General features: G+C 44.4%; 1 protein-coding gene across 2 annotated transcripts in view; it reads right to left on the bottom strand.

Annotated features, from left to right (window-relative positions):
- The window catches only part of C5 (complement C5), a 72,660-nt gene that overhangs the window by 11,677 nt on the left and 37,936 nt on the right, over positions 1-23,047 (bottom strand). Inside the window, exons 23-35 of one of the 2 annotated variants that reach the window (XM_083721582.1) lie at positions 22,908-22,997; positions 20,522-20,734; positions 20,192-20,267; positions 19,144-19,303; positions 18,065-18,160; positions 16,625-16,796; positions 15,159-15,361; positions 12,192-12,344; positions 8,454-8,516; positions 7,436-7,517; positions 5,805-5,877; positions 3,600-3,702; positions 2,691-2,765 (exon numbers count right to left, since the gene is read on the bottom strand). In XM_083721582.1, coding sequence (XP_083577708.1) covers positions 2,691-2,765; positions 3,600-3,702; positions 5,805-5,877; positions 7,436-7,517; positions 8,454-8,516; positions 12,192-12,344; positions 15,159-15,361; positions 16,625-16,796; positions 18,065-18,160; positions 19,144-19,303; positions 20,192-20,267; positions 20,522-20,734; positions 22,908-22,997 — 1,559 coding nt within the window. Of the gene's footprint in view, positions 1-2,690; positions 2,766-3,599; positions 3,703-5,804; positions 5,878-7,435; positions 7,518-8,453; positions 8,517-12,191; positions 12,345-15,158; positions 15,365-16,624; positions 16,797-18,064; positions 18,161-19,143; positions 19,304-20,191; positions 20,268-20,521; positions 20,735-22,907; positions 22,998-23,047 lie in introns of both variants that reach the window. The other variant, XM_083721581.1, reaches the window with a different exon arrangement.

A 23,047-nucleotide genomic window follows, 5' to 3' on the forward strand; every position in this document is an offset into this window, starting at 1 on the left:
AGATGGTTGGACAGTGTTCTCGAAGCTACCAACATGAGTTTGACCAAACTGCGGGAGGCAGTGGAAGACAGGAGTGCCTGGCGTGCTCTGGTCCAGGGGGTCACGAAGAGTCGGACACGACTAAACGACTAAACAACAACAACAAGCACCTCTCCCACTGCCACTGCAATTTCGAACACAAACTGCAACTGTATTTGAGTAAAAGGTGGAAAATATTGGGATATCTGGTCATAGCCAGCTTGCATCACATTGTAGTCTGGCCTCAAGTATCTCAGTCGTTGCCACATTTTTAATTTATTTTTAAAGTTTCTAGCCATTGGTTTTCATTGGTTAGGAAAGATACCTCAGTACCCTGAAAAACCCATTCCTCTATTCCCTTTTTGATACCTGAAAGAATGCTCTATGCAGATTTGGAAACCTGGCATAACAGATCATAATTAATTATTAATAATACACTGCATGATGGCAATGATAATAATAATAATAATAATAATAATAATAATAATAATAATAATAATTTTTATTTATACCCTGCTCTCCCCAGCCAAGGCCGGGCTCAGAGCGGCTTACAAGCAATAATAAAAACAAATTGAATGATTACAACTTAAAAACAACATTAAAATACAACATTAAAATATGGAAACATTAAAATATTAAAATGTAGCCTCATCGCAGGAGGAGAAGGAAAGGAAAAAAGAAAGAAAGGGAGGGAGGGAATCAAATTGGCTCTAAGCCAAAGGCCAGGCAGAACAACTCTGTCTTACAGGCCCTGCGGAAAGAAATCAGATCCTGCAGGGCCCTGGTCTCATGGGGCAGAGCGTTCCACCAGGCCGGAGACAGTGTTGAAAAGGCCCTGGCTCTGGTTGAAGCTAATCTAACTTCCTTAGGGCCCGGGACCTCTAGGTGTTGCTATTTATGGACCTTGAGGCTCTCCGTGGGGCATACCGGGAGAGGCGGTCCCGTAGGTACGAGGGTCCTAGGCCGTGAAGGGCTTTAAAGGTCGAAAGCAGCACCTTAAATCTGACCCTGTACTCCACCGGGAGCCAGTGCAGCTTGAAAAGCACTGGGTGAATATGCTCCCGTGGCAGAGACCCCGTGAGGAGCCTCGCTGCAGCATTCTGCACCCTCTGGAGTTTCTGGGACAGCTTCAAGGGCAGCCCCGCATAGAGCAAATTACAGTAGTCAAGCCTGGAGATGACTGTCGCATGGATCACTGTGGCCAGGTCGGGGCGGGAAAGGTAACATAACAATGATAAATAATAATAATAATAAAGTTACATAACAATGATGTACAAGTCAATCCTACCCTTCCCCCCAAGCAACAAACACCAGACTGGTAAAACAATGTTGCGTGTCAAGACCCCAAGACCTTCCCCTTATGTTGAATAATAACATGTGGACACTGTATATTGAGTTAATGGGCAAAATTTAGGCCACAACTTTATTGGTTGCAGAATCTGAGTGGAATTGGCTTAGGCACTGGAATTGAACCGACTATATCTGACTCCTGCCCGCCATGCAGGAAGTCTCACAAGGGTTAACCACCAGTAGGGGGAGCCCTGTTGATGTACATCAGGGACGTCCAACAGGTCGATCATGATCTACCGGTAGATCCCCGGGAGGTCTTGGTAGATCGTGGTCCCTTTCCTTAGCGTTGGTAAAATAGAATCTGGCCCTGCCCTCCATTGTTGCATGAGCTGCAGAAACGGAAGATGGAGTTTACTCAGCGAGTAAGCTCTTTTTCCCTCCTTGAGCTTAGGCTTGAATTCACAAAAATCTGTGTTTTACTCCTACCTAAAGAAGCTCAACAACTTTGACCTGAACCCCAAAAAAGGGGGTAGATCACTGCCAGTTTTTAATTCTGTGAGTAGATCGCAGTCTCTTGGTAGTTGTCCAACCCTGATGTACATCAACTGGGAGCTCCCCCCATGGTCACTGGACGGTTGTGCCATGGCCCTAGCCTCCACTTGGGCTTCGGACAGGAACCACGACCCCCGGCTTCCTTTAACGGAATACCCTTGAAAATGAAGGAGCAGGTGATGGCCACACCTCCCCTCCCCCAAACCAGGTTTTTACCAATGCTTAACCACCAAACCTTACAAAAGTTGTGGTGATTGCTACGAGGTGGGCGAAAACCAAATGGCCAGTGCCAATTTGCCGAGTGGAAAAATTCCTACCAGGCCCCTCAACAGTGACCAACTGAGGTCCATAGCAAGGCCAATATGACAAACACATGAAAAGAGGGCGGGAGATCCGCGGAAGCCAGAACCAGAAGGGGGGATCCCCTGGCAGTGCGGCTGCTTAAAAGGGGTAAGCCATGCCTCCCAGCCAACCGGATTGGCTGGCCGGGAGCCGTGACGCAGCCGGGGCTCCCTAATGACGAGGAGGCTTAGCCCAGCCCCCGCTGAGTGCGGAGGTCACATGGCCTGCCTGCAATACCACCCACTGGGAAGTGGACTGGCCTTATCCAAAAAAAAAAAAAACACTTTAAAAAGTCAAAAACATATGTTTTTGCCCAAATCAGTGTCCCCCTACATCAGTTGCACAACTTGGTGGATAATTCTGAGATACTGGTTGATTATTAGAATTAGGAGAAGATCCAGCCCTGGCACAGAAGAACTGGAAAATGACTATAACCGATGAAACATTTTATTTTAATGAAAAGGACAGAGAAGCCATAGAGAACCTACCGAGTCTATTTGCACCAGAACATGTCCATTGGTTATCTCATAGCTTGCAATCAACTGGTCAATGTTATTCGCAAGCTGAGCAGGGAGAGGGAGAGAGAGAGAATTCAGCAACTAGTCTTGGTTGTGACCACAAGAACAACTATATTAACATATACAGTGCCTTCTCACTGGCAGCTTCTGCACCCGCCCCACCACAACCATCATGAGCTCTGCTAGAGAGGCAACCAGGGCACATGCGGCCAGCAGCCAGGGCAGGGCAGTCTGTCACATGCTGTGTCTCCCACTCTCACACTCCTCGGGGAGTGGGACACTTGCACTCCAGCCAGCCCTGGGCGCAGGGGCAGCAACTGGGCCCTGGCAGGAAAAGGTGTCGGTAGTGCATACTGGAGCATACTACCAGGGGAAAAAGCACAGAATCTATAGCAGAAAACTGTAAAAATAGGCCATGATGGTGCGAGTGGAATTGGGTTGCATGTTTTCATGAAATGGCTGTCATGTTAAACTGGTAATCTAACCTGAACTGGGCTGGTTTCAGCTTGAGGGAGGCCTTGTCAAGAGGTTGCCTGATGGACCGCCTCTTACACTGGAGGATCCCCAGACTTGGGATTACCCGGTGGAAGTGGAAAGTGACAACATGCCGCCATTTTAAATTTTTCACAATGCCCCAGGACAACATGGTGCATAGGACTGCAGAGCTACCAGCCATGATGGCCATGTTCTCCCTCCAGAGTCAGAGGATCAGGAATCACAAGTGGGGAGAGATTTCAGGTCCTGCTTGGGGACTTTCCACTGGGACATCTGGTTGGCTGTTGTGAGGACAGAGTGCTGGACCAGACGGGCCTTTGGCCTGATCCAGCAGAGCTGTTCTGACGTTGTTATTTATTTAACAGGGGTGACCACCTTACTTACAATAGATAAGTCTTCTGTGTTTGCTTCCAATCCACTGATAAGAGATATATCCATCACGGCATGGGAGGAGGCAGACTGAGGTTCTCCTCTGAGAGGCTTGTACCTACACAGGGTGAAAGCAGAACAAGACCCTGATTCCATAAAGAGAACAACCTTTTCCCACTCTGGTTCCAACATGCATACTCTAACTATTCATTACTAATATGCCTCTGAATACCAGCTATCCCTTCCATTGAATACACCCACTTAAACACGCCCAGCTTTCATGCCAGAATCAGATACTTACCCCTCTTCTTTCATTCTGAATAGAGAAGCACATAGATGACAGGTGTATGTGCAGGGGCAAAGGGAGTATTCCCAGACTATGTTGTGGTCCTGTCTTTTTCTCTGCTCTTTTAGTTGTGGCAGCTATTATGCCATGCTCCCCATGGCAGCCATTTTGTGACTGCTGCCATAACACTCTCTAAAATTCCAAATGCACCCACTCACTCAAAAAAGTTTGTGGCCCCCTGGCTTAGATGATTTGGAATGTATCCAACTAAGTTTCTACATAGAGAAGACCTACTGAAATGGGCCCAAATCAGTCATGACCATTAATTTCAACAAGTTCACTCCATGTAGGACTAACAGTGGATGTAACCCTTGGGATGTAATGATCTCTGCTACATCCTCTCTGGTTTAATGATTACGCTGACTTAAAAAATATGCTGCATTTGGGAGACACACATACTTATCCTGCTGAGCTGGTTCTTGACAGGTGTGCCAATGTCCAACACTGGGCACATTAATGGATGTATCTCCAACTCATGGGGGTGGCAGAAAGCCCTAAAGGTTCCCCAGACTAGAACAAATCTATGAATTCAAAAATCAGTGGTGTTGTATCCAAACAAGTTTTAGACTAGAGGCCATGAAATGAATGGAACGAAGTTAGTCATGCCAATTGATTTCAATCTGTGTAGACTTATATGGATGTAGCACAGTAAAAATATATCTAAATGGAAAATGAAAACCAGAATAAGCAATCATATAAGATCAGAAGGTCGGCGGTTCGAATCCCTGCGATGTGGTGGGCTCCAGTTGCTCGGTCCCTGCTCCTGCCAACCCAGCAGTTCAAAAGCACGTCAAAGTTTAAGTAGATAAACAGGTACCGCTCTGGCGGGAAGGTAAACGGCGTTTCTGTGTGCTGCTCTGGCTTCACCAGAAACGGCTTAGTCCTGCTGGCCACATGACCCAGAAGCTGTACGCCGGCTCCCTCGGCCAATAAAGTGAGATGAGCGCCGCAACCCCAGAGTCAGCCACGACTGGACCTAATGGTCAGGGGTCCCTTTACCTTTGCTGAAAAAGAATGAATCGATCTAATATCCCTAACCCTTCTGTAATAGCTATTCTGACCACCAAAATTATAATTAATCCATCTTTTCATCTCTTCAACTCCTGTTTAACTGCCTGTCTTTCTCAACAGACCCCCACCCCCACCCCCTGCAAAAGTCATGCATTCTGGGCTCCACTCACTATTTCACCACGCACCACAGCTGCCAATCATTCTTTCATGTGTTCTCCTTTGACATGGAGACTAGTAGTAGGACCAGTCCTCAGCCAGCCCCCAACTTCATGCCTTCTTATATACAAACATACATACATGCACACATACATTTTATTTGTATGCCACCTTTCCATAGTTCAAACCATGCTCAAGGCAGCTTACAACATGGGGGGGGGCAGAATTATGTAATTACAAATGTAACAAAAGTAGCCATAAGCAATAAATAAAACAGCAAAAAGTACACAGCCACATCAAACATTTTCACATAAACCATAACCTCTAAAATAAAGATACAAAAATGTAATATCAATAACAGCAACAGCCCCCTTCCACAAGAAAACCCCCAGCCCAAGAGTCTGTTCGGCAGCCTCAGCCTTTGTAGCTGGAGTCAGTCAGGGCCCCTCCCTCCCAGGCAAGGTGGGAAAAGGCCTGCAAGGAAAGTATCAGGTCTTCCAGGACTCACAGCCAAGATGTATAACCAGTTCAGAGGGTCGCACTGCCTGTTAGCCTCTTCCTTTCTAGCCTCAGTGTTGCCCTGGCAAAACTCAGAAGTACATAAGCAAATCCAAAATGAGACACTTGTTTCCCAACCACCCTAGCCTGGCATTTCTGACAACTGGCACACAGAGTGACAGGCTCTCTCTTGGCTCATCTGGACTTACTTTGCACAGGCCGTCAAGTGCTTTGCTTCATCCAAGTAGCTGGAGGAAGAGCTCCTCCCGTCGATATTCATTTCTGCAAATGCAACAGCAGGATGTGTTTACGCAGGCTTGTCAAATCCATTGTCCAGTACACAGATTCCTAAATGGTTACAACAACCCTGAGTCCTGGTTCTGTACACTCAACTGGAGGAAACTAATTGCTTCAAAAGTCTGAGCTTTTTAAAAACAACAACAACACATTGGCTCCCAGTACGTTTCTGAGCACAGTTCAAAGTGTTGGTGCTGACCTTTAAAGCCCTAAACAGCCTCGGTCCAGTATACCTGAAGGAGCATCTCCACCCCCATCATTCTGCCAAGACACTGAGGTCCAGCACTGAGGGCCAAGTTACAGGGACCCAGGCAGAAGGCCTTCTCGGTAGTGGCACCCGCCCTGTGGAATGCCCTCCCACCAGATGTCAAAGAGAAACAACTACCAAACTTTTAGAAGACATCTGAAGGCAACCCTGTTTAGGGAAGCTTTTAATGTTTAACAGACTATTGTATTTTAATATTTTGTTGGAAGCCGCCCAGAGTGGCTGGAGAAACCCAGCTAGATGGGGGGGGGGTATTAATAATAATAATAATAATAATAATAATAATAATAATAATATACAGCCCTGCAGTTCAAACCAGGATTTCAGAATGTGCTCATCACTCAGGCAGGTGTGAGGAAACACATCCTGAGAGCCACATTCCTATCTGGACAACATTTTGGGGGCCACATGGCAGCGCTAGGTGGCAGGCCAAGGCAAAAGTGAGTGGAACAACAAATATAAAATTTTACTTTTGCACATTAGGGTATGTTCTACACATATTCACACACCTTCATTCAGGCAAGCAGAAAGTGTTATCAGAATTCAAGGACACCTTCAAACCTGGCATAAACACTCACAGAATATAATCATAGAATTGTAGTGTTGGGAGGGACCCCGAGGATTATGGAGTCCAACCCCCTCAATAAAGGTGTGACCTGGAAAGAATCTCAAGGGCCAGGCTGAGAGGCCTGCTGGGCTGCATTTGGCCCTGGGACCTTAGGTTTCCTAGTCTTGATTTATGGCATTTGAACACAAATACACTCCTCCAATGCAGAGTTGAGGACACCAAATCCCATTTTAAAAAGGAAGTGCTATAGGAATGTTATTCCACCACCCCCCCCCCCACACACACCCTAAATTTCAAATTAGGGTCAGGAGATCACTGGCAACTTAGGAATAGGCTTCTATGCCATCAACAGATCGGCAGAAGAAGTTGAGATAGGTACAGCTCCTGGAACAGGAGAGGTGTGCAGAGATCAGAGAAAGGTGAGCAGATGGGTGCCAGATTTACCATATTTTGGACTCCTTGAGAAATTCACCCAGCTGAATGGGACACAGCTGTGGACAGCCTGAGGAAGCACCTTCCGCCTTGGTGCCTGTCCATAAAAGCAAACCTAGAGGGAGAGACTAGGGTAATGTCTCCCGTCTCTTCATTAATTATTTTATTTCCCCCATACCTTCATTTATTTATGATGCTTATAGACAAAAGTTGTCCGAGTGGCTTATGATAAAAGCATAATCCAAAACACTTTAAAACAGAAATTATTACTTTCTCACCAGATGGTGACTTGATAGCAATCTTCAGCTCAAAGTTACAAATATCTTCAGAGGTGCTGATCTTATAATATACGCTCCTCACCTGTACAAGTCCAGATTAAAAACAAAACAGAACTCAAGTTACATTTTAAGAGAGTTTGAACTCACCAGCCAAGTATTTGGCATCCAAGAATCTATCCATAATTTGTGTGAAAATCTCAGACCCAATGAAGAGTGAACTTCTAAGGCAATCTATTCATGGAAGCGAGTCTTACCTAAATAAATTCAGTTCATTTACAGTATTTAGGTCCAACAGGTTGCTCTCTGGAGCCCACTTTCTAAAGGTGTTTCCAGACTCTCATTGTTTTTAGATGGGGTTCAAATAAATTAACAGCAAATTCACGTTTCACAATTATAGTTGAGTGAGAGGCCTTCCATCACAAACCTACTTCCTCCAAAATATCAGACTTTTTTCAACAAGACATTGGGAAATGCACTGGGAAAGTTGGGATCATACATGATTTGGCACATGGTAATCTAACCTCCCCCGGACGCAGGTGACGCTGTGGGTTAAAGCCTCAGCGCCTAGGTCTTGCCGATCGAAAGGTCGGCGGTTCGAATCCCTGCGGCGGGGTGCGCTCCCGCTGCTTGGTCCCAGCGCCTGCCAACCTAGCAGTTCGAAAGCACCTCCGGGTGCAAGTAGATAAATAGGGACCGCTTACCAGCGGGAAGGTAAACGGCGTTTCCGTGTGCGGCTCTGGCTCGCCAGAGCAGCGATGTCACGCTGGCCACGTGACCCGGAAGTGTCTCCGGACAGCGCTGGCCCCTGGTCTCTTGAGTGAGATGGGCGCACAACCCCAGAGTCTGGCAAGACTGGCCCGTACGGGCAGGGGTACCTTTACCTTTAATCTAACCTCCCCCACCCAAAACAAATCAGAACATATGTTCATTAAATAGCCAATTCTCACTGCAAACTAATCAGGATGAGTCCTCAGCAAACAAGTCATCTGGAAGTGACCCAAAATGTTAATTCACGTACATTCACTGTTGCTAAGCCGGTGTTGCTGCCTGTGCGAACCTCTAAGTCATCATTCAAAGGAGCCTGGATACGTAAAAAAAAATGCAGAAAGTGATGTTAGTGTAAATTAGATCCTCATTAAGTGTGTGGGCTTAAAAAAAAAGTCCTTGTGATAATTCATCAGGAAATTTTAATGCAAATTACTTCTAACAGACACATATTTGTATGTGGTCCTGCCTAATATCCACACATTTTTGCAAAGCGGTTTTCCTAAATAAAATAACATACAAAAATGCATTAAACTAATATATGACATTTTTATGCATACTTGACCCCAGTACATGCATTTGGCTGTGCTTCAGTTCATGCATTCTCAGAAAGGGCAAATTAGGTAGGCTTGCCTTTAAATGTGAACCAAACCAAATTTCTCCCCAAGTCCTAGTGGTTCTGTTTTAGCCACAGCAGCAGCAGCAATGCACCATTTTAACATTGGAAATAGAAGGGTTGGTGATTCAAAAGGCATTTCAAAGCCATTTTTAAAAAGATTAAAATCCAGCCAAGCATCTACAGTGGTACCTTGGGTTACATACGCTTCAGGTTACATACGCTTCAGGTTACAGACTCTGATAACCCAGAAATAGTACCTCGGGTTAAGAACTTTGCTTCAGGATGAGAACAGAAATCCTGCAGTGGCAGTGCAGTGGGTCCATTAACTAAAGTGGTGCTTCAGGTTAAGAACAGTTTCAGGTTAAAAACGGACCTCCGGAACGAATTAAGTACTTAACCTGAGGTACCACTGTATTACAGTCAGCCAACCATTAAAGAAAGTACAAATTGCAGTACTGTGTCCAACTAAATTCTACTCAGAGCAGACCAACTGAAATCAATGTAGCCGAATTAGTAATGCCCATCAGTTTCAATGGGTCTGCTTTGAGCAGGATTAACATTTTTATTTATTTCATAAAATTTATATGCTACTTGGTTGTAAAAAAAAAACCAAGAACAGCAAACAAACTCAAAGAGGTTTACAAAAAGATTAAAAAAAACCTTGAGAGAAATTTACAACCCTACTTAAAAACATACAAAAGTTAAAATACTAAAACAGATTTAAATTACCTCAACTATCTAAGCCTCTGGGTAGGCTTGTCTAAAGAAGAATGTTGCAGGGAATTCCAAAGTGCAGGTGGTGCCATTCAAAACAATCAAGGTCTTATAAATGTAGAACGGGTATAATGTGGCACATGTAGAAGTGTCAATTCTGACTTCCAGTTTGGCTTGCCATGGTGGAGGGTGTTGATTACATCTGAGCCATTTCGCACAGGATATTTTGAGGATGAGATGGGAGTAATCATCCTTCCAACCACCCCACCCCCCCGGGACGTGGGGGCAGCTTCACCTGCAGATTGCCCAACACCTGCCCCCAATATGAGGGGGCAGGTGGCACTGGGTGGAAAACGTGTCTCTTTGGCAACTCTCCAAAGTCGCCGCATGAGCGAATGAACACCTGTTTTTAAGATGATAATTCGAACTTAATTAAAGGCCATGCTCTTAGCGAGGGGAGATAAACTGCTCTGCTAACTGATCAGCCACTGAGGAGTTAAAGGATTCTTAATCTTAATTATGGACTGGTATGTCGGAACAGAAAGAGGGGTGTCAAGAGTAGAAGATGGGAACTGAGGCTTCTAACCAAAGTACAGGCTTATCTTTTCTGGTATGAGATGAAACGGAGAGGTTTAGACATATGCCTGAAATAATTGGCAGAAAACCAGATTTCCACCATTTTGGGACGTGTTGTAGGGATAATTACAGGTACGATAAAGAATCAAAAGCGAAAGACACAGATGAAAATAATCACCCACACAGAAACATATCGTTTTGATATAACTCGCTTGCTGGATGAACTCAGAGGCTGTGAAAACGAACGAAGGATTGACATTGGATTGATTTATGGGAACCACGTGGACTAATTAAGAAAGCAGTGCAAATGAGAGATGATTGCAATCCTCCGACCTAAGAGCCTGGGAAGTCAAACAAAGATTTATGATTTGGCTTAATATTTGGACTGCTTGATTATTGTATAATTTGGAATGTTTTTAATGTGGCCTTTATTGGATTGTTAATTTGGAAAACTTAATAAATATTATTTTTTTAAAAAAAGAAGAAGTGTCATTTCTGCTAATCAAGGTGGTCAAATGGGCACACGAGGGATGACATGATCTTGTAGGTATACTGATTCCAAGTTGTTAAGGACTGTATATGCTAATGGTAACACCTTGAACATGGCCTGGGAGCAAATTGGCAGCCTGTGCAAATCTCTGAGCACAGGTGTTATACACTGACAAGGCCTCACTCCTGTCAACAATCACGTGCAACATTCTGCACTAACTCCAGATCAAGCGCGAGGGAAACTCCGCACAGAGCACATTGCAGCAGTCCAGTTTTGAAGTAGCCAACACATAAACTACAGTGGTACCTCGGGTTACATACACTTCAGGTTACATTCGCTTCAGGTTACAGACTCCGCTAACCCAGAAATTGTACCTCGGGTTAAGAACTTTGCTTCAGGATGAGAACAGAAATCGTGCTCTGGCGGTGCAGCAGCAGTGGGAGGCCCCATTAGCTAAAGTGGTGCTTCAGGTTAAGAACAGTTTCAGGTTAAGAACGGACCTCCGGAACGAATTAAGTTCTTAACCTGAGGTACCACTGTACTGTGGCAAGCGTTTTCCCAGTCCAGGAATGCCTGTAGCTCATGAACTAGTTGCAGTTGGTTAAAGGCACTTCTAGCCACTGAGGCTACCAAGTCTCCAGTGACAGAGCTGGATCCAGAAGCACAGCAAATAGCAAACCTGCTCCATCAAGGGGAGTGCAACCCCATCCAGGTAGGCAATGGATCAATTTCTCAGACATGGGAGCCACTCACTTGCAGCAAAGATCACATCAAGAGTGTGCCCTGCCTGGTGAATTGGCCCAACAGCAGCCTCCGCATGGATATTGAATACAACCCATTAAAAATACTAAATCATAGCCTCAGAAGAACAAAGGGAACAAAGTTAAGAGTTAACAGTTAGAGCAGGTAGCAGGTCTAAGAAATATTACAACATTCAGATATGCTACCGCCTGTTCAGTAATGGATCTATTAGACCCTTTCAAGGAAGGCACTCAAAAGGGTCCCTAAGGATCAATGATTCCATCATAATGCTGTAAGAAATCCATCGTTTAGTGTGGCAGCACTCATACTTTGGAACTCCCTGCCAATTGACCCCAGGCAAGCACCTTCCCTATACTCTTTTGCTAAAACCTGCTAAAAACATTTTTGTTTAGACAAGCCTAACCAGATATGAAGAATGTTTACAAGTATTTTAATCTGTTGTGTTTTTTTAGTATCACTGATTTTAATTGTTATTTGAAAGTTTTAAATAGCTGTTTTTAAACAGCCATTTATTATTATGGTCAAATAACAATAGGCAATGTTATTGTTTTATTTGGTTTGTAAATTGCTCTAGGTTTTTCTTTACAATTAAGTGGTTTATAAATTTTATGAAATAAACAAATATTCCATAGTCAGGACTTAAGATGACTGCTCATTGGAATTGCAGGTTACTATAGAAAATAACATCTAACTATTAACCAGTGGAGAACACATGTTATGGCGTTTTCTAAAAGGAAGGCTAGCTATTCCTGGACCACGGATTACCACAGGTTGGTTCTTGCAAGTACCTTGGGTCCTGGTTTCTTGTTATTTATAATTCATACACTTACTTCCACAGACCTGCCAACATAATTGTTTTTTGTAAGCCTGTACTGATGAAAATCCCCATGATTCTTGTAGGCCACTTTGATGTTCATGAACAGTGTCATCCGCTTAACGAGGATGGAATATTCGGTCAGGGCTTCAAGAGCAGTGATTGTGTCCTGTCAAATACAGCAAGGGGTTAGGAATTAGGAGCTGAACCATAGCCAGGTTTTATTTAACTAAGACATTTATGTCCTGCCTTTCCAAATATTCCTGTGGCGACATACAATTAAAAACAGCACAGTGCTACCATACTAACAAGGAGGAAACAGCAACACAATGTGAAAAATCAGCAAAACTATAAAGGCAATAAAAACACTTATTGTTCATTAAAAGCTTGGGAGCACAAGGCATTTTTAGCCAGACAATTGCATGGGCTAAAAGGAAAGCTGTCTTTGGGCCAGTCCAGGCAGGTGGTGGAGTTTCACAGGAGCAGTCTGCCACATGTATCTGATGTAAGTATTGTGCACTAGCCATGGATTTATACTGGACTTGTCCATACATTCTTCCCCCTTTTTAGTAGTTCTGTGATGCTGTCCCAACATTGCTACATTATTACTGCTTATAGAATAATTCTGGCACTGAAGTGTAACAAAAGCAGAACATAATAAACTGCAACAGGAAGGAGGATTTTACTAGGAAGCTAAGGGATAGTAAGTAACTAACTAAATTTTTATTTATACCCCTCCCTCCCTGGCCAAGACTGGGCTCAGGGTGGCTAGCATCAAATATCAAACATATTAAAACACAATCAAACAATTGATTAAAATACAGCTTAAAAATTAGAATCAGGATAAAATTAAATGATTGCCCACGAATTACAACCATAGGGGTCGGGAATCTCAAGTATTCATCAGGGCCAGCTATCCATGTTGGTCCCACATGAGCCAATAAAAGAGCCAAAGAGGTAACTTACAGGGTCCCATATAGAGGGGTCAAACTGGGCCTGGACCAAAGGCCAGGCGGAACAACAGGCCCTGTGGAAGGATGTCAAGTCCCGCAGGGCCCTGGTCTCCTGTGATAGAGCGTTCCACCAGGCTGGGGCCAAAGCCACATAGGCCTTGGCCTGGGTTGAGGTCAGTTTAACCTCCTTGAGGCCTGGGACCTCCAAAATATTATTATTTGTGGACCATAAGGTCCTCTGCGGGGCATACGAGGAGAGGCGGTCCTGATGATGGGGGATGATAGGGAACAAAACAGGTACAAAACACTATGTCCGCCTCAAAAAGTAGGATATTTTATAATCCATCAGGCTAATTGTACATCTGGCCCAGGTGTAGGAGCAGATCAACAGGGTCACAGGGGGAGAAGGGTCTTTCCCACACCTCACATCTTTTCTTTTCTTTTTAAGAACAAGTTGTAGATACCATACACAACATGCATACGAAATGAAACCAACCATAAGGGTGTTTGGCAAGGGATATTTGGAATGCTACCCATATATTATCTCAGCAGTGCTTACAACAATCCTGAAAGTAGGTCACCATGACTGTCCTTCTCAAATGGAGAATAAAAATGGGGCTGAATTTGGGAGATCGCTTTGGCTTGCCCAAGCTCGCAAGGGGATCTTCAGCACAGCTGGGCTCCCCACATTCAAGTCCAGTACTAGTGTCTAAGGTAGGGGTAGGGAATGTGTAGCCTTCCAGATGTTGCTGGACTTGGATGTGGGCAGCCTGGGATCAACCCTGGGCAGAAGAAGAGTTTTCATCCCTATCTAGCATGGCCAAAGCTTAGGGAAGATGGGAGTTGGAGCAATGTCTGGAGAACCATAAGTTTCCCCATCTCTGGCTGAAAAGATTCAGGTAGGTAGCCATGTTGGTCTGACACAGTCAGAATATATGAAAAAATTGTCCAGTAGCACCTTAGAGACCAACTAAGTTTGTTCTGGGTATAAGCTTTCATGTGCATGCACACTTCTTCTGATACTTTTCGTGTGCATGCACACGAAAGCTTATACCAAGAACAAACTTAGTTGGTCTCTAAGGTGCTAAGGAATGCGGGTGGCGCTGTGGTCTAAACCACAGAGCCTAGGGCTTGCCAATCAGAAGGTTGGCGGTTCGAATCCCCACAACGGGGTGAGCTCCTGTTGTTCGGTCCCAGCTCCTGCCCACCCAGCAGTTCGAAAGCACGTCAAAGTCAAGTAGATAAATAGGTACCACTCTGGCGGGAAGGTAAACGGCATTTCCGTGGGCTGCTCTGGTTCACCAGAAGCAGCTTAGTCATGCTGGCTACATGACCCAGAGGCTGTCTGCGGACAAACACCGGCTCCCTCAGCCAATAGAGCTAGATGAACACTGCAACCCCAGAATCGTCCGCGACTGGACCTAACAGGGGTATCTTTACCTTTACCTAAGGTGCTACTGGACAATTTTTTCATTTTTTATATATATTCTGGCTGAAAAGTAATGGAGCGCACCACAGCCTTGGCACTGCTACTGAAAACACATATGAACATAAGATGAGTCTGCTGGGTCATCTGGTCCAGCATCTGATTTTCACAGTGGCCAACCAAATGCCTGTGGGAAACCTGCAAGCAGGACTTGAGCACAACAGCGCTCTCCTTTTACTGTGGTTTCCAGCAACTGATATTCAGGAACATTATTGCATCTAACCATGGAAACAGAGCACAATCATCATGTTTAGTAGCCACTGATAGCTTTCTCCTTCAAGAATTTGTCTAATCCTCTTTTAAAGCCATCTACGCTGGTGGCCATCACTGCCTCCAGTGGGAGTGGGTTCCATAGTTTAACTATGCTCTGTGCAAAGAAGGACTTTCTTCACCAACCAATTGTGCTTCTGAAGGCAAAAAGGCTTGTTGCAAGGGCTCCAACGACATTCATAAATGGTTTGCAGACTCATGGAAGAAGACAGTTCTTTGAATAATGACCACCCTGTGTTGGGGGATATATTTATTATTTATTGCAGAGAAGTACCTGTGTGGAGTAAAATCCACCGCCATATCTCTGTTGTTCCGACAACCACCTGATGATTGGAGTAGCGTAGTTTTGGTCTCCTTGCATTAGAGCGGCAAGCAAGGCATAAGCTGTAGTTTCAACCATCCTGGCAGTGTCCTCTGACGGAGCGTTTGGATCTAATTTGTTGAGGGTTTCTTTCCAATAGCGATACATAGGTGGGCCTGCTATTAAAGGAAGGCTAATGAAGATAAGTCACAGCGGGGAGGGGCAGAGTAAGGGACGGTGCCAGAAAAAGAATCACCTGGATGTATGTATATATGTATTACAGTAAACCAGTAACTTATCCAGGGGTAACATTCTAGGGATTATTCCTAAAGCCAAATTGTGTATAGCTAAAACCCATTTGGTTCAATGGCAGGGGGGGAGGGATTACCAAAGTCATTTTTCCTGGAATCCCACTCCCTTGCCACCCCTTTTTAATGTTTACTGCCCATCCACCCCAAGCTGAATGTGCACAAGTTAAATGTGTGCAAGTTGCTGGCTTACTGTATTTACATTTATAGAGTACCTTCCATACAGACATAGGAAGCTGCTTTATACCATTTGATCCATTTTAATCCAGTATTGTTTGCACTGACTAGCAAGGGCTCTCTGGGGTTTCAAGGAGGGCATATTCCCAGCCCTTGCTAGAGATGGCGGGGACTGAACCTGGGACCTTCTGCATGTAAAGCAACATTGAAAACCATGTACAGTGGTACCTCTGGATGCGAACGGGATCTGTTCCGGAGCCTTGTTTGCATCTAGAGCAGAACGCAACAGGCGTCTGCGCATGCGCGGGGCGGCATTTTGAGTGTCTGCGCATGCGCGAGCGAGCGAAACCCGGAAGTAACATGTTCCGTTACTTCTGGGTTGCTGCGGAGCGCAACCCGAAAATGCTCAACCTGAAGCAACTTCAACCCGAGGTATGACTGTAAAACAAATTAGAATCACAAGAATACGCATCTCAAGTGTCAAAGGACAGAGTGAAAAGAGGTACACCTTCAGCATTAGGTGAAAACTGTATAGTGAGGGTGCCAGACACACCCCTGTGGGGATAGAGTTCAATAACTTAGGGGCTGCCACAGAAAAAGTCTCCTCTCCTTGGTAATCATTTTCCATACTTCTGAAGGCTGGAACCACCAAGAGGGCACCCTCTGCTGCTCTCAACAACCAAGGAGTCTGTAGAGAAGGAAGCTGCCTTTCAGATATTTGATTGAGATCAGAATCATTTAAGGGCTTTAAAGACTAATGTGAGCACCATGAATTAGGCTTGGAAACCAGCTGACAACCAACACAGCTGTTTTAAAATGGGTTATATGAGATTTAAATGAAACCCCAGCAAGTAACTCTAGGCTGCTGCATTTTTCACCAGCTGAAGTCTAGTGCCACCATCACTACGGGAAATCGCTATAAGTTGGGGAAATGGACATTCCTTGAGTTTTTACCTTTCACAAGGGCTTCCCTCTTCAGTGCAAGGTAGGCTGCGCGTGTGCCAGGCTGTCTGGATCTTGTCAGAGTGAGTGCATAAGTAACTATTGCCAAGGAAAATGTGCTTTGTACAGAATGAAAATTTTGTAGCAAGTAATCTTTAGCTTTGTTTTTTGCATCTTCAATTCTCTGTGAAGACAAGAACCAAATGTTCTTATTTTATTTTATTTTTTCCTTGCTTCTGGTTACATTTGTACCACGCGCTTCCTCCATGAAGGAGGCAGCAGCATACATGATTCTCCACCACCCTCATCTTATCATCACAACCACTCTGTGGGGCAGAGCAATAGTGACTGGCCCAGTGAGCTTTGTGAATAATACTCTAACCATGACATAACAAGACATTTTACTGGGAATGTGCCTAGTGCTTTTCTGTTCTGCTACGAAACCTCAGCATCAAACTATCCAGGGCATGAACTAGCCAAAGCTGAGCACTTTAAGGAACACAAGAAGCTGCTTTAGACTAAGTCAGACCATTGGTCCAACAAGCTCAGTATGATCTGTACACTGATTGGCTGTGGCTCTCCAGAGTTCCAGGCCAGGGACATTACCAGTCTTACCTGGAGATGCCAAGGATTGAACGTAGAGCCTTATGAATGCAAAAACAGACCACTGAGTTACGACCCTTCCTCAATGGCCTTTGGTCTATGTAGCTCAGTATCTACAATATATAGCAGTAGTTCTCTGGGGTTTCTCAGCCCTGTCTACCGACATCAAGAAATGAACCTCGGGCCTTTTGCATGTAAAGTTGATGCTCTACCACCAAGCTATGGCCCTTCCCCAGTCCTTCCTTTAAAAATCCTGCTGATCTCTACAGGGACGAACGAAGGTGCCGTGACACCCAGGGCGGGGCGTTGCTATGTAGGGTGCATGTGCGGCATTGCTACGTACGACGCATGTGCCGTATGCAGCGACACCACACATGTGCTGTACATAGGGGTCTGCTGGCGATGCTGCTCCAGCGCCATACAGATGGTGCTGGCATCCTCTGCTCGCAGCTGACACCGCCATCCGTACGACGCTTGAGCTGCGCCGACGGCAAACCGCTATATGCAGCGCATGTGCAGCACCGTTATGTACAGCGCATGCATGCAACGCCACACATGCGCTGTACATAGCAGTTTGCCACTGGCGCCGGGATCCTCTGCTCACAGCTGCAGCTGCAAACAGAGGATCCTCCACATGCGGCTGATGCGGTGCAGTGGCTGCCCGCACCACCGCGAGCCTCCGTGGGGTGCCTTCTTGTCACCCCCTCAGACATGGCATCCAGGGCGCACACTCCCACCCCACCCCCGTTGCGACACCCCTGGATCTCTAGCATTCTTGGAATCTGACTGTTGGCTTGGAGTACAAAAATGCAGTCTGTGGGAAGAAGGAAGTAATCACATTACACGCACCTGCAATGGGCAGATATGAATAGATTTTTCAAATCCAATCAGAGAGAAAGCAGTGAGATACAAAGTCTTTTCTTTCTGTTCCTTAGGTAGTGCACCCTTTTAAAAAGCAACATATACAAACATGCAGTCAGACAGATGATGATGATAGTAATAATAACAATAATGATTACCCACCCTTTATCAGCAGGTCCCAAGGCCGGTTGCAACTATTTAACATTCAGAAGTTAAAACAGATTACCAACACGGGTTTAGGCTGGGCCCTGAAAACACAGACCTCTGGTGTCAAAGGTATTGTGTGTAGTCAATGGCCTTTATGATATACCTCACAAAAGCAACACACAAGACAAATCTGAGAGTAAATTAAAACAAAGCCGTTTTCAGAACTGCAAATAATTAAAACTTAAAATTGCAGTTGTTTTCTGGAAAGAAATCCCCATGGCAGGTGACAGTGTTTTGGGTCAAAAAAGTAGTACAAAACTTAATTGCTGCTCCTCCATATATTGCTGCCCTATAGGTAGGGATGAGATGGAAATTCATTTCACAATTAAAGATGAATCCATCCAATTTGCACTTTCTGAGACAATATGAGAACTGAAACACAGCCATCATCCAATATTCAGACTTATCTGAATTTGTAATGAAGTTCTCTAACCAATATGTACAAAAATGTATATAATACGAGAAAGTGTTCATAAAAATGCATATATTGGTGAAAACAATAAACAAAAATGCAAAGATACAAAAGTTCATTGCATTAGCCAAAACTGCATACAAAAATCTGCTTGGAGTGAGATTTGCACCAAAATGCTGAGAAATTTTCAAGAGTCTTTTGTAAAACAATAAATAAATAGCAAATCGCTGCAAAAATATGAAGAACCAAGTTTACAGTTAGAAAAATGAGAAACTGAAGAAACAAATTGACAAGTTTGTTTACCTCTATTCCCTCTCTCTGTCTAATGGTGGGGTCAGCCCTACAGTGGATGAGTTGTGCTAACAAGAAAGGCCTCACCTAAATCATAACTTTCTGTCAGTTAGAAAATGAATTCCTAAAAAAACAAAAAAAACAAAAGTTTCCTTACCTGTAGTTTTACAGGTTGGTAGCTTGAAATCTCCCTGAAAGATCCATCTGCCATTTGACAGTTGTCAATCATCCACGTCAGAGAATTGCACACAGAGTTCTTATCAACAGCCACATATTGGCTCACTTGTCCCAAAATCCTTAAGGCAAAAGCTGTCAGCCTGCCCCATCAACAAAATAAAACAAATATATTTCCTGAGGAAAATCTGAGCTGGCTGCTAATTTTGAAATTAACTCCTACCCACAGCCTGCACACACACATTTGGGTTCTGCAATTCTGAGGAAACAAATAAAGTATTCCATGGCAAGTACCGTATTTAAGGTTAATTTTCTGACTGAGCATCAAACTTGATGACTGCTGTATTTATACTGTGCTGCTCTATGGCTTTAAACGTTTCACTCATTCACTAAGGCACAAGTCCGATATGCAGTTACCAGGGAACAAGTCCAGAGAACCCAGCAGATCTTACTTCTTGGTAGAAGATTGTCTAGGATTGCACTGTAAATGTGTGACCTTTCCAGCCCATGGACTTATAACCACAGCTGCTGTGAATCACTCTTTTGCTTGTACCAGGAGCTCCAGAGGTAGGAAGTGTGTGATTTTGCCTCAGCTTTTGGTGTGAACTTAAGGTAGAGAGATGGCAGCAGATGGCAAAGTGCTGCTGCTACCTGTGAACAAACTAGCAAGAAGTGCTTGATGTTGCTTGGGAATTCTAAGAAGCCAACAGCAACCCTGAGTGACAATTGATGCAGCTCTGGAAGATTGTGTCTGCCACCTTGAAGCAAAATGGTGCCCAATAGTATCCAAACATAGATGGAAGCCTGCTCATTGATCTCAGGAACCCTCTTGCAAAATGTTTTACAATATCTTGAGAGATGTCTAACTCGGTGCAGATTTGAAAAGTTGAGTCTGCCATCTTGATTCAAAATGGGATCATACGGTATCCAAACACAAACAGAAACCTGCTCCTCAACCTTAGAACCCATTGTGTCAAATTGTGTTACTATATAATAAGAACTATATTTGTTAATATATATGGAGAACTCACCAGGCACTGGGCTCTCCGTTCTGCCACATACTGTATGAGAAATCTTTCTTCTGGAATGACAGGATGCTGACAAGTCCTATAAAGTACATAAAGCAGCATATTCAACATTTATTCCACTCATGCCACTACTTCAAACATTAGGAGATCATTCACATTGACTATTATCTCCAGAAAGAGCAAACAACATCTCGATAATGCCAAAGTTCCCTGCAATTATGCCAATCATAAGCCTCTAGCTAAATTATCATCACAAGGTACGTTGTTTGGGTGATCATGCAAGGACTTCAGGTCTACCTTACCTTGAAAGAGCACAAGGGAATACTAATTTACCTTCTTTCATCTTCCTCCTCAGGTTAACTTTTGGAGTGATAGTCTCTGGGCCAAGTATGTCCCAGCTGTCTGTCTCTTCCAGGTAGTCATATGCATAAAAGACCGGCACAACATTCATAAGCTCAGTTTCTGCACTCCCCTTTGGGAGGTTGACAAGAAGATTTAGCCCTTCTGGGCTGACAGCTACATTAATCACTTCACCTAGAAGAATTCCTGCAAAAGAAAAATGGTACCATGAAATCCTGTCATTTTTGTTGGCAGGCGGATGGAGGTTGTCCATGCTGCTGAGTTGGTATAAAATACAGTGCCTTTATGGAGGTGAAGCCCAGATACTGGAACACCCTCCTAGGAGAGCTCTACTGTTAGCTACTTCTCACAAGGCAGTTAACACTCACTTTGTTCCTATTCTCTGAGTAACAGGTTAGATTACACCAAGGGTGGGGAACCTCAGGCCCAGGGGCCAAATGTGGCCCTCCAGATCTCTATCTTGCCCTTGGAACTCTCGCCAGACCTTACACTCCTCTTCCCAAGCCATATGCCTCACTGGCCCTGGTTTGAACCCATAATGTTTTTGCCTGGCTGGAATGTGTCCTTAAACTCTTGCTTACTAGGTTAGAGGAAAGAGAGGCATGTGTGAGTGTGTGTGGAGAATAACCTGCTGTACAAGGCTAAAATTTACATTTGTTGCTCCACTCACTTTTGTCTCTGGGCCTGCTCACCACTAGCCAGGGGCCCTCAGAAAGTTGCCCACATGGAAATGTGGCACTCAGGCTGCAAAGGGTTCCCTGTCCCCAAGTTAGATACCAGATACAGAGCCTTCATAGTGGTGGCCCAGTATCTGTGGACTTTCTTTCCCCAGGAAATGTATATGACCCTATCATGTGTTTGTTTGTTTGTTTGTTTGTTTGTGTGTGTGTGTGTGTGTGTGTGTGTGTGTGTGTTCATTTATTCATTGCATTTATACACTGCTTTTTCTGCCAAGGCACCAAACTGAAACACACAAACAAAGTTGAATGGGCAGGGAGGGAGCAAGTTCTGTTCTTGTTTATGCCTTCCTCACTTGTGCTCTTCTTCCTCAAGACTGTCAACCTTTTAAAGGTTTTGTTTCAATCCACTTTTAATTCATGTCCCCGCTTAGATGCGCTTTATTACTGCTCTTTTTGAAATATTATAGTATTAACTCTGTCGTCTGCTGCATCATGACAGGTAAAAGATTGTTTTAAAATCCTTTAATTAATAAATGCAAATAAATATTTCAACAAGCATTGCTGTTGAGCAGATTATGATTTGTCTGGTGTTCCTTGTGCATTTTACTTCTTACTCTCAGGGTTGCCCTTGTAAAACTCAGCAGGGAGGAGGAAGGGGAGGAAACTAGAATTAGTTGGCTCTGCTTGTCATTGGCTCTGGCACCACCTACTGTTGGGGCCCTTGCCTTACTCCCTACTCGTCTAAATGTCACCACAGTTACAACTTATAAGCGGCTTCAATCATCACCAACAGAGTTACAACTTATAAGCGGCTTCAATTATCACCAATAGAGAAGCAGGATTTGTAAACAGAGGGCTTCAGAAAAGATAGGAACATAAGACAAGGCTTGCCAGATCATGCCACCAATCCAGGATTCTGATGGGACTAGTGGCCAGCCAGATGCTTATGAAAAGTCCACAACCAGGGCATGATGATGTATGTATGGATTAGTGATATATGGAAGTGATAGTGATTTATGGAAGTGATAGTGATGTATGGAAGTAAGAGCTGGACCATAAAGAAGGCTGATCACCGAAGAATTGATGCTTTTGAATTATGGTGCTGGAGGAGACTCTTGAGAGTCCCATGGACTGCAAGAAGATCAAACCTCTCCATTCTGAAGGAAATCAGCCCTGAGGGCTCACTGGAAGGACAGATCCTGAAGCTGAGGCTCCACCTCATGAGAAGAGAAGACTCCCTGGAAAAGACCCTGATGTTGGGAAAGATGGAGGGCACAAGGAGAAGGGGACGACAGAGGACGAGATGGTTGGACAGTGTTCTCGAAGCTACCAGCATGAGTTTGACCAAACTGTGGGAGGCAGTGGAAGACAGTGCCTGGCGTGCTCTGGTCCATGGGGTCACGAAGAGTCAGATACAACTAAATGACTAAACAACAGGGCATGAGGGCAAGAGACATCTCTCAATCATATACCCCAGCAACTGGAATTGTCAGAGGCATCCTGCCACTGATCCCAATATGAGTAGAACACCACCGTTATCAGCAGCCACCAATAAGCATATCCTCCATTACAAATAAATGACATGAATGACAAGGCTAAAAATGCTTGTAATATTTAGAGGCTTAAAAGCAGCAAGAAAACGTGATTAAAATAACTGTGCTCCACCCACTCCATTTTACCTTTTATATTCAGAGTCCTCTCAACTTTTGTCTTAGGGACCATGTTTGAAGGTATCCTGTAACGAAATACTTTCTCTCTTTCCACTGTCCCTGTTGTTGAAAATATATGTGGAGAAACCATGGAAATTTATTGTGTTACA

Source organism: Podarcis gaigeae (assembly GCF_964106915.1).
Source record: "Podarcis gaigeae genome assembly, chromosome: Z".
Lineage (NCBI taxonomy): Eukaryota > Metazoa > Chordata > Lepidosauria > Squamata > Lacertidae > Podarcis > Podarcis gaigeae.